This window comes from Palaemon carinicauda, chromosome 2, assembly GCF_036898095.1.
Source record: "Palaemon carinicauda isolate YSFRI2023 chromosome 2, ASM3689809v2, whole genome shotgun sequence".
Taxonomy (NCBI): Eukaryota; Metazoa; Arthropoda; class Malacostraca; order Decapoda; family Palaemonidae; genus Palaemon; species Palaemon carinicauda.
The window spans coordinates 121,611,934-121,624,766 of record NC_090726.1 but is presented as its reverse complement, the minus strand read 5'-3'; the positions used below and the strand labels follow the sequence as shown (position 1 = coordinate 121,624,766).

The following is a 12,833-nucleotide window of genomic DNA, read 5'->3' as shown; positions in this document are numbered from 1 at the left end:
AATAGGTTGTGAGGGTATTGGCTGATAGAGCTCTTCTTCTTCAGGTGGTGTTGGAGCCTTGATTGCCTGTAATAATGCAGCATTTACTTGGGATTTAGAAGTTATCTGCTGATCTTTCACTTGAGCTGAATGATTTTGACCACTTGAAGATACAGGAGGTTTAGGATGACTATCCCCGTCTGGTTTTCTGGAGGGATAGGACAAGTCATAATTAGGCTTTATAATTGGAATTGGTTCAAATTCATAATCAAATCCAACTGTTGACAGAAGAAGATGTTTATGTTCATCATCAGGCCTGACAGTCATTATAGGCTGGAATTCATACTCATGCCTCTTTGGAGGAATCTGCTGATATGTGCCTTGTCCATCTGGCTTCCGAAGAGGCAATTCTTGATACTTTGGATCAAATTCATTTCTAGGAGGAAGATGTTGAATTTTAGGTTCGGGGTCAACTCTCTGAGGCAGTGGCTGTTTGAATTTAGGATCATAACCTCCAGTTTTTTGCAAGATATGTTGACATTTATGTTCACCCTCCAGTCTTAAAGGAGGGAGCTGGTGATATCTAGGGTCTCCCTCAGGTCGTCTAGGAGGCAGTTGTTGATATTTTGGATCAAAATCGTTTCTTGGAGGAAGCTGTGGGTATTTTGTTTCATCATCTGGTCTTCTTAAAGGAAGAGGTTGACTTTTTGCCTCCCCTTCAACTCTTCTTGTTGGGAGTTGTTGATACTTAGGATCAAAGTCCCTCGGTGCCAGCTGAGAATATTTTGATTCTTCTTGCATTCTTAGTGGAAACTGAGGATATTTAGGATCACCATTGGGTCTATATGCAGGGAGTTGTTGATATTTAGGTTCGATGTCAGGTTTTCTGGGTAAAAGTGGTTGATAACTTGGTTCACCATCTGGCCTTCTTTGAGGCAGTGGTTGATATTTAGGATCATATTTAGACTCTCCTTCTACCTTTCTTGGTGGTAACTGCTGATACTTAGGCTCACCATCTGGTTTTCTTAAAGGAATATGTTGATATTTAGGTTCAATATCAGGTTTGGGTGGTGTATAGTGGGGCTTCAATTCAATGTCTGATCTAAGAGGAGGCATCTTCGGTAAATTGGGCTCAATGTCTGGTCGTCTTGGCAGTTGTTGGTACTTAGGCTCAATATCTGGTCTTCCGGAAAGAATCTGATATGCTGGTTCAACATCATTCCTCCTTGGTAAGGGTTGATAACTCGGTTCAATGTCTGGTCTCCTTGGGAGATGCTGGAAGTTCGGCTCTATATCAGGACGTTGAAGTATCTGCTGATATTTTGGTTCAATGTCTGGTCTTGGAGGTAGCTGTTGATATTTTGCCTCATACTCGGGAGGGCCATGTGAATGAGTATGAACATGAGGATGAGCGTGAACGTGAGGAATTGCATGTGGATGCTGATGAGGATGTGGATGTGGATGTTGATGCGGATGCTGATGTTGCTGATGTGGATGTTGTTGATGTGGATGTTGCTGATGAGGGTGTTGGTGATGAGGGTGTTGTTGATGGGGATGTTGTTGATGGGGTTGCTGTTGATGGGGTTGCTGTTGATGGGGTTGTTGTTGATGGGGTTGTTGTTGATTTGGATGTTGGTGAGGGTGAGTGTGAGGATGAGGGTGAGGGTGAGGGTGAGGGTGAGGATGTGGATGCGGATGCTGCCGTTTTGGATCTATTTCATGGGGTCTTGCAGGTACAGATGCATAATTTGGCTCGCCATTGGGCCTCTGTGGATAATGATGAAATTTGGGATCAGGTTCTATTCGTTTTGGAGGTAACTGTTGATATTTTGGGTCCGGCTCCTGAGCTCTTGATGTAAACTGATGGTAATTAGGTTCACCATTTCTCTTTAAAGGCACCGGTTGAAATTTGGGATAATTATCAGTCTTTGGCGGTTGAGGAGGTTGATACCTAGTGTCTGATTCATGCCTCCGAGGTGGTATTGTTCGATACTGAGGAGTTATGTCATATCTTGGTGCAGGTATAGGCTGATATTTCATGTTTGTGTCTGGTACACTGGTTGGAACAGAATGATACCTTGGCTCCGGATCATGGCGCTTTTGAGGAACAGTCTGATATTTTGAGTCAACAAAATACCTTTGTGTAGGAACAGCATGATATTTAGGATCAAATAATTCATATCGTCTCTGTGGGACTGCCTGATATTTCAAATCGGCACCATACTGCTTAAGTGGAATTGACTGATTAAGTGGAATTGACTGATATTTGCTTTCATGGTCATGTCTCTTTTGCGGTACTGTTTGATACTTTGGATCTACCTCAGGTTTCTTTAAAGGTAGCTCTTGATATTTAGGGTCAATATCATACTGTTTGAGAACCAGAGACTGATATTTTGATTCTGAATGGCGCCGTTTAGGAGAAGAAGACAAATGGGGAACCAATGGCTTTTCAAAGGCTTTAGGTGGGGACTGTCCCACTTCTCTTTTCTTTGGAGATGAGAGAACATTACGATCACTGGTTCGTTTTTTTGGAGAGGATGGCGGATGGCTAGTGTCTCCATCTTGCCTTTTTGGTGATGAGGGTAGTTGAGGAACTGGAATGACTTCTGGTTTCTTTTCTGTGCGAGTTACATTACTGGAGTCATCATTACGTTTTCTGGGGAATGTTGGACATTTACCACAACCAGTGTGCCTCCGTGGTAGTGACTGATATTTAGGATCTGTTTCATGTTTAGTGTTAGCTAATTGGTATTTAGCCTCTCCATCGTGTCGTCTTGGCAGAGATTTGTATTTTGGTTCAATATCATACTTTTTGGATGAAGACTGACTCTTACTTTCGCTCTCTTTAGGAGATCTCTTACTTGGAAGATCTTTTTGTGAGCGCCTAGGAAGGGACTGATAATCAGGATCTCTCCTTCGAGATTTACTGTCTCCATCCTTACCACCTTTTTTACTTCCTGAAGATTTTAACTTTGGTTCACCTGAAACAATAGGCGATGATTCTTTAGAGGAGCTTTTATTCCTTGGTAAAGAACCTAAACTTATTTGTAGTACTTTAGAACTTTCTCCAGTGTTTCCCTCACTTAGATTTCTACGATGAGCTTTAGGAAGTGAAGGAGCATTTATTCCTAATTGCTCTGCTGCACTTGGACCAGGATTTATACCTGATGATGGAGCCCTGGAAAGAAGGTGAAACCCTACTCCAAGTGTTCGACTTAAATGTCCAGGCCTGTTGTGCCTTGGTAAAGAATAAAATCCAGTAGGAGGTCTGCTTCCAGCTGGGGGAGGCTGATATACAGGAGGAGCAGCAGGACCAGCTACAACTTGTGCACTTGTTGTAGGATTTGCACCCACTGATGAACTACCTACTGTAGTCGATACTGGAACTGTGTTAGCAACTTTACTAGAGCTTCTTCCATCATTATTGTTATTAATGTTAAAATTGTTGTTATTATTATTGAAAATTGTAAGTGCCGTACTTGGAAAACCAGCAAAGCTGTTCTGACGACGGAACGGCTTCGGAACATGCCGACGTGGTGGTGGGGCTGGTGGCTGGCTCATCACGAAAACTCACTCCCTAACCAAACTGACTGAGATATTAAACTACCTTCATCTCTTCTCAACTAATCTTTTATCAATCTAATTTTCCCGTACTTTTTTCGGTAAGGTATGCATATGCTATTTGGTTTTGGTTTTCTTAACTCATTTACTTGCTACTTGGTTCAATTAAATCACCTCTCTTATGCCTAAGATACGACTATTGGCAACACGTTCTAGCTATGACACTATTTACTTCCTTTGAACTTTTAATGTTAACAAAGACGTCTTACAGTATGACAGAAAGAACACTCCTTCAACTTTCTTAATCTATGTACAATCACTAAGCGTTTGATACATGGTTTCTTGATTTACTGAATGAGTAGTAACAGTCAACCTGACAATTGTCAGAAAAAAATAGCACCTAAAGTTTCATGAAGACAACTAACTGGAGATTGAATTAGTTGCTACTTCTTGAATAAAAACTGGAAGATAATTTCTATAATGATTCTGATAAAGCATAAATCAACTTCTCAAATTAGTAATGAAATTGAGAGGTCCGAAGGGAAAACTAATGCAGAAGCGTGAGATCAGCCACTGAATCTTTCATATGTGTATTACAGTTAAGCAAAAATGTTTACAAATGCTGCAGTATAAAACACGGAACTACAATAGCCACAAAACCACCAAGTCCCCATTAATCACAACGTGAAAAGTAATGACAATGAAATATTTTTTTTTTCAGTTTTTTACAAACTACTGATCAGTAAAAGCCTGATATTGAATATCCAAGAAAAAGCTGTACAAAAATTCAGTTTTGAAATCCAGAAACAGCAGCACCAAGATATTCTAAAGAAAACAGAGCGACCGCTCGAAACATCCACTGATAAGCATTTGAGAGCGCTATTTCTTCCTTATGCTTTCAACAGCCAAATGGACCCAGAACTCAGGAATTATCACCACTTATAATTCTGAACACACTGAATGAGCGAGTTTTGTGATTGCAGCCAATGCAGCTCAGAAAGACTCTATATAAATGACAGTGTCCTACATACAACAACAGTTAGAAAGGGATTGTCATAAATGTTACAAAGACCATCAAAAACAACGATGAAGCAAATGGTTTATTTATTTTATTGTCATGACCCTCAGTGACGTTTCAACCTCTTCGGGACATTAAGCAGTCATCACCATCGTGACAAATGAGCGATGTGTGATCGACAACGTGAGCAAAAACGGGGCTGAGCTGATATGCGACTCTTGACATTAGTGTCCTTAGCGTCAAAGACAGTACGCTTTTCCATAAGGTCGTCATTATCCTTAGCGATAACGTATCACTTCTGGGATGTTTTCGATGGGATATTAACGTGTAACGATGACTATTTTCATCACAATGCAGAAATGTAGAAAATATAAAACACTACCAATTTTATTCCAATGCGTATCAAAATCTACGGTGCCCTTTACTAGTTATTTCTCATTTATCTACTGCATTTACGAATCACTGACTTCACGGTTATGGAGGGGCGCAGATGTGTCTTCTTAACAAACTTAAGTCTAAACTAAGAGTTGTTTTCATCACATCACTGGAACGCCAAAGTTCAAATTCATGTCGCTGGAACGTCACCGACGTGAAGGCACATTTAAATCCTTAGGAGGCTCTCTTCGCCCTTCCAGCAGCAGCAGCTCAGACACGGAAACGATGAAAAGAGAGCGTACGAGATCATCGCATCGACTATCACCACTGATAGCATGACTTTACAGACGGAGTTATCCAAAATACATGGAGAGAGAGAGAGAGAGATAAAAAGTAGATATATGCATTAGAATTGAAAGTCTACCTAGAGAAATATCTACTTTCATTGCATCTCCAAGGACGTTTTAATGACGGTCTGTTATTTCCGAACGGAATTATAGACAGAATACAAGAAGTTGACGATGAGGTGTTTGGTTGATAATGGGCCATCTGATAGAAATCGGCGGGAATCAGGCGTGTTCCTTTCTAACTAGAAATGGGTATGTACCATATGTGGGTACAAAACATGCATTGCCATAATGTGCTTCTGGGCTGCGCTAATTTCTCTCATTTGTCTTCTCCACAAAAAATTATCAACGAAGAAGACACAATCATCAACTCATCTCTGATGGCTTTTGGTAACAACCCCCTTGCATCCAGAGGAGTGCGTCTTACGATCCTGGCGATGTGGTCGAACAATAAACTTTTTTCTAATAGTTGTTGGACCCTTCTTAAAGCACTCTCACTACTTCAACACTGTTAAACCAGAAAAGTATTAAGGATAGTCTCCCTAGGCCGGCACTTGTGGGAATTTCTTTTAACTGCACAACAAATGATTTCGTTACTGATCACTATTCTGATTTCCGAATTTCTTCACTGAAATGGCAAAGATCACTTTTTCATTTATTTCCTTTTCCTTCTCACACACTAAAAATAAGCATCCCTCTTTGCACGACGATTTGAGCAGCTGGGGAGCAATGTAAACACTTATATCCCTTCTCCTTTACTCTCTCTCTCTCTCTCTCTCCCTCTCTCTCTCTCTCTCTTTCTATCTCTCGCTCTTTCTCTCTCTCACTCCACTCGCACACTCCCCAGCATCCGTCCCGGGAGACTATCCACTAGCAGTAACAATAATGATTTCCTCAAACAATTCAGCCAACTCAAGATCAAAGGTCAATGTGGTTTGCAGGATGCCCCGGAAAAAGGTCAAAAAAAGTTAAGAGACCCAATTGGCTGGTCGAGGTCCACCACATACACACACACACTGGCACTGTGGAGTCAGCCGCGGCACTGGATGGAGGCGCCCGGACCATCAACCACCAGCCTCCACCACCACCAGAACTTCCTCGCTCTCTCTTTCTTTCTCTTTTTCTTTCTCTCATATAGCCAGACGCGCGCAGATCGATCCATGCTCTCTCTCTCTCTCTCTCTCTCTCTCTCTCTCTCTCTCTCTCTCTCTCTGGCATTAAGATTATTTCACAAATGCTTCAATAGATCTTCTCCACCTATTTTCTTGACCATCAATACCCAACACATCTGAACTAATAAACAACCAAATTTTATCTTGTTAGGGGATATCTATGTAAACACACATTCATAAGCCAAACATTCAAAGAAAGGTGGAATAAGAGTAATTAGCAAAAATAAGAAATAATTAATAGATGCACAGACAATATATTTAATAAGTCCTCTCTCTCTCTCTCTCTCTCTCTCTCTCTCTCTCTCTCATATATATATATATATATATATATATATAATATACATATATATGTGTATGTATATATATATATAAATATATATATATATATATATATATATAATATGTATATATAAATAAATAAATAAATAAATATAATATATATATATATATATATATATATAAAGAAAGAATATACGCTAATTTACGGCTTTGTAAAATCTCACATTACTGTACTTCAGCGCAATATATATTAAATAAGTCTTCCAAAGAAATGTACCTCTTCCAACTGAATATATACTTAGAGATTGGAATTAATCGGACAACATTCCTTGCAACTGAAATCAAGAATATTTTTCGAAGGCTGTTTCTCCATCAGCAGTGCTATGAATTTCAATGACTACAAATTTACTTCTTATTTCATAAGTCTTCCAGTATTATACGTACATATATGCATATATATATATATATACATATATATATATATATATATATATATTATATATATAAATATACATATGTGTATATTCATAATAACTATACTTATAGATATATATACATGTTATATTTTTACTGGTATATTATATACAAAAGTGTATACCTAAATTATCTATCTATCTACCTCTCTCTCACTCTCTCTCTCTCTCTCTCTCTCTCTCTCTCTCTGTATATATATATATATATATATACATGTATATGTATATATATACATATATATATATATATATATATATCCTATGTCTGTATCCACCATCTTATGAAAGACCAAAGACAATAAAATCGATCATGTGCTCTCAAAGCCCTATCCTATATTGCTACTTCCACCTATTTATTTCCTTTTGCCATATCTCTTCAATCATTCATTTTATTTGATATTCGAAATCCCTTGACATTGACAATAGCAATTCATTATGTTAATGCCATGCCTGGAAAATGTCTCCTGGACCGTCAATCAATCAGTCATCCTATTATGTAGTCAGTGGCCATTTGTGTCTAATTCAACAATTATTCCTCTCTCTCTATCTCTCTCTCTCTCTTCTCTCTCTCTCTCTCTCTCTCTCTCTCTCTCTCTCTCTCTCAAAAATATGCCTATATATATATATATATATATGTGTGTGTGTGTGTATGTGTGTGTGTAAGTGTGTGTTTGTTTGCGCGTATATCTATATACGTAAACACACATCCACAAATATACAATATGTAAGGATTAATATAAATATATATACATACACGAATGTATATATATATATATATATATATATTCAAATAAGCCATATATATCAAAATATATATGGCTTATTTGAATATGAAAAAACACGTAAAAATGTGCAAAATTTATATATATATATATATATATATATATAAGTATATATGTATGTGTGTATGTATGTATAAGATAACGTCAAGCAACCTTAATTAAAAAGACATGCAATAGCAGACGTACATACACAGACATGGAAGTGTCTGTATATCGGACTGTGTGCGAATATGGGAAGTTGAAAAGTCCACACAGTCAACCCGAAATCCCTTAGGGTAGGGAATCTGTAACCTAAGGAAGGTGTGGGAGCACCCTATCCGTCCCACCTTCAGTCTCGCCGAGACTCCGAAGGCACAGCATGGTCCCGTCTTCCCAGGTCTCCCCCCTCCCCAAAAGAATCAATAAACTGCCACTGTACAATGGTTCTTCCTCTTCAGGTACCATCTCCCAACCATCCACAGGAGTAAAACCGTATAGCAGATGTTACCGAAATCATTTGCCCTTCTCCTACTTGGCAACTTTCTTGCACACACTTTATTTACATCCTCGCGGTTAGCTGCTTCGCTTTTCTGTTTCTTCTCCAGAGAATTCCAAGAACCGGTGCGAAACTGAATAAAAAAGAGAGAACGGCGGGAAAGGAATAAAGGTTCAACGGGTTCGCGGGTCCTTAGCCCGGATGATCAGTGCTAAATAGACTCTCATTGTCTCACTGGAAGCCAGCACAAGAAACTATCAGGTTATACGGTCGGAAAAAAAGGACATCTACCTATCACGAGAGAGAGAGAGAGAGAGAGAGAGAGAGAGAGAGAGAGAGAGTTTAAAGCACGTAGAAAACACTCTCTTCTCCATTTATGTAAGCTTGTACAACGAGCATAGAAATTACTCAATCCTAAATTGACAGATTTAAAATTTAGTCTAGTTTACAGCCTTGAATCCAATATTGGTGGATGGTCTAAACCACTGGTTAGAAGATTATTCAGCAAAACTGACGTATACAAGGAGTTAATGAAAGTTGGAAGTTCAGAGAAAATAAAAAGTTTAGTCTATCATAGTCCCCAAATAAAAACACAAATGGTTGCATTATGCCTCTCGCATATGAGATAGAAAATACATCAATTGGATATTTTGAAAACTTCATAGGCCTATATAGAATAAATTTCAAGTGGTTTGACTAATGAATGAAGAATAGCCCTCCCTAACATAATTCTCAATAACATTTTTATTAATTCATGATGTCTACTGGTGCCTAAATATCTATAAATAAACCAGACAATCTTTTCTTCAGGTTTAAAGGTCAAAGAACTGTCTCAACCTTTCGCTATCAGTAAGCTGTCAAACCTTAGAAAGATGGACTCTAAATATCCAGCCATGTCTCTTTTCTACTAACTCACATATAGGTGTTTAAACGTACTTCGGATGATGATGACTGGCTCCTAGTTTTCCCTCATAGAGGAAATAACCAGAAGTCTGAGTGACCTCAACTCAAACTGACAGTAATGATGAATGATATAATTCGAAAAGCGAAATGTCGGCGTCCTAGAGTCGAAGGAATAATGACAGTAACCTGCCAGGGCTGCGCGAATATCTTAAAAGGTCAAATACCCTGCACGAGGGGTCAAATGGTCTGCGAAAGTGGAAGGGGTTATAATACCTCAATCTCGTGGTCAGCACAGATCCAATCCTCCTCTGAAGAGTGGAAGGATGTTGCTTCATCGCTTTGACTGAGTTATATCTGGGAAGGTTTTAACAAAATCCGTTGCTAACTCTAGGGTCCCAAAGTGAAATCTCTTGTTATTAGTTTTCCTATTAAGAGAGAGAGAGAGAGAGAGAGAGAGAGAGAGGAGAGAGCGAGAGAGAGAGAGAGAGAGAGAGAGAGAGAGCACCAAGAATGAATTTGATCCTTACAAAAAATGGAGTAGGGGATAAAAACAATATGTGGTTCCATGCAAAATAAAAAAAAATAAAAAATCGATAAAGCAGTACAGGGTTCAAAGATGTGGTACAATCAACATATTTGAACAGTGATCTACCTTTAAAAAAAAAAAAAAACGTTTATTCATGACTCAAAAGATTATAAGAATCAATAAATTGAGACATTTGACTCATTTTCATTCAAAATGAATAGCCGATCACATCCTAATTTTCTGCTTTCTGCCCAGAGTTGCAAAAATCATGCTTGTGTTGATTTACCGTTCAAAGTTATTTATACTTAAGTAAATACAAAGTTATTTTTCATATCTCAAAAAAGTAAATATGTATATATGAAGGTACGCATTTGTATTTCATACCTATATAAGAAACACACACACACACACACACACATATATATATATATATATATAATATATATATATATATACATACATATATATATATATATGCATATATCTATATATGTATATATATATATATATATATAATATACACATTTATAAAAAAAGCAAAAATGTATATATGAAAGTACGCATTTGTATTTCATACCTACATAAGAACACACAAACGCACACACACACATGTATATATACATCCACACATCCACACACCCACACACACACACACACATATATATATATATATATATACATATATATATATATATATATGTATATATATATATATATATACACACACATACATAAACACATCGATTCAAGAAAATACATTTATAGATTTATAACCCATCCTCATTGCCAAATCAAACTAAGTTCTTATTTAAACAGAAGTTCATATACATGCGGAATCTTTTAGATACTAATACGTGTACATAAAGTACATCTTCCTAGAGTGTAACAAGAAAGATGAATTATCCTTCAGACGTCCTTTCATAACATAAACAACTTCCTTAATCACTTCCTACGCATACCACGCACAAAGCCAGAAACCCCCCCCCCCCCTCTCTCTCTCTCTCTCTCTCTCTCTCCCTCTCTCTCTCTCTCTTTCTCTCTCTCTCTTCAAAAATGCTCTTTAAACGTCATGATGTTTCACAAACTGATATATACTAGGCATGAAAAAATATTCCACATCTTTCTTTATGTCAAACAAGAAACATATTGTTCACACCTATGAATTGTCAAATTCCTCAATCATTGTGGGGGCTACAAATGTACTCCGATGGAAGTGGCTATATTACCTGGATGCCATTAACATCTTAGGAGTAACAGACTTAAATATCGTCGGCAGATAAACGCTTTCCATTATCGGTTAAGAATCAAGTTTACAATCAGGGTTTCATGGGCTAAAGACTGTAATTATCTCTCTCTCTCTCTCTCTCTCTCTCTCTCTCTCTCTCTCTCCTCTCTCTCTTTTACCGCTTCCCCCAGCCTCGCCACGCACCTTCCCTTGTCCCCCGATGACCTTCGACCTTCTCTATGCAGGGTCAACCCCATTTGCGTCTCCGGTTGCATCAAACTCACGCTGATAGAGAGCACAATTTCACCCTAACTCGATTAGTTATCATAACGACACCTAATGGTTTTCATGACATTGTCGCTATAACATCTAAAACCACGCTGATTGTGGCGGTTTCTAGATGTTACGTAAGTTGAGAGAAGGCGGCCAGGAGAAGTCGATCAATCAGCAGTGAGTTTACGACGCAGATGGAAACTTGGTATTAGTAACTGGACTGGAGTAAATACTACAAGGTAGTATTTACAAGGTTCAATAAAAATATAAAGCATTTGATACTAAAATACAAATAGTATAGAAATATCTATTTCATAATTTTAAAATGTTATCATCAATATATAGTATATCAAAACAATATTGGCGAATATCGCTCAGTGTTATGAAATAAATGAAGCTATCTGAAAGAGCAGCCTGGGCGTGCGCGCAATATTTACTGGGAAACCAGTAATGTCATCCGGTCATGAACAACGCAAGGTAACTGTGTTAGATTTCTAAGAACTGCTATTACAGAGAAAGGTCTTCTATGAATACAATAAACATAAAGAGAAAATCCATATATCGCACAGGCTGTGAACATTCAGGGTAAAGTAGTAACGTATTTGACAATAAATATCAGCATAAAATTGAAGAAAACAACGTAGGGCATTGTGGGACCTAAGAAACAGCACCCAATCTCCAATTACGTTAGTCATTTTAGTCTCATCATATATATACACCATCAACCTTAATAAATTACCGATTAAAATATTTACATGTAAATTGGAACTATAAAAAAATCAATAAAACACAAAATTCTTCGGATCTAGCAAGAAATGGTGCTTTGAAATATACCTATATAAAAAAATGTGAATATTAACATTGGCATTTATTTGTATCTAGGCTACACATAGACGGGGGATTTCTAATTAACAAGAGAAAGGGAGTCAATCATGCTTTCAATATTTCGAAACAAAACTTTTAGTTTACATTACCTTAAGTTCAAAAATTGGATTTTCAAGGTTTTCAAAAATAGAAAACAATATTATTCTCTAATGTATCCTTATTCATTCCTAATGTTTTTTCCTCTACTAAATTGGAAACTTGTTCTTATCATAACTAAGAGTACTAAAACCATCTATTTGTGGATCGAGGAATGGGATTGAAATAATTACGTAATATGTCTAATTCACGAGATTGAAAACCTGTAACCTTATGATTATCTTTTTAATCTAAAATTCTGCTTTCAATATCATAGGACTATTTGTTTATACACCAAGAATTACATGAACGTACTTCTTACCTTTGCGAGTTATGTAACCCCTGCATTTATATATCACATCATATATATACCTGTATATATATATATATATGTATATATATATATATATATATATATATGTATATATATATGTATATATATATATATATATATGATATATATATATATATATATATATATATAT

At 37.2% G+C, this 12,833-nt stretch overlaps 1 protein-coding gene across 5 annotated transcripts in view; it reads right to left on the bottom strand.

The window, feature by feature from the left end:
* by (blistery) overlaps nt 1-6,248 on the bottom strand; it is a 493,729-nt gene extending 487,481 nt beyond the window's left edge. Inside the window, exon 1 of one of the 5 annotated variants that reach the window (XM_068357737.1) lies at nt 1-6,248. This exon is cut by the window's left edge and continues 1,827 nt beyond it. In XM_068357737.1, coding sequence (XP_068213838.1) covers nt 1-3,540 — 3,540 coding nt within the window. In that variant the 5' untranslated portion in view covers nt 3,541-6,248. The other 4 variants (XM_068357719.1, XM_068357733.1, XM_068357712.1 and 1 more) reach the window with 4 other exon arrangements.
* Nucleotides 6,249-12,833: the final 6,585 nt, after the last annotated feature.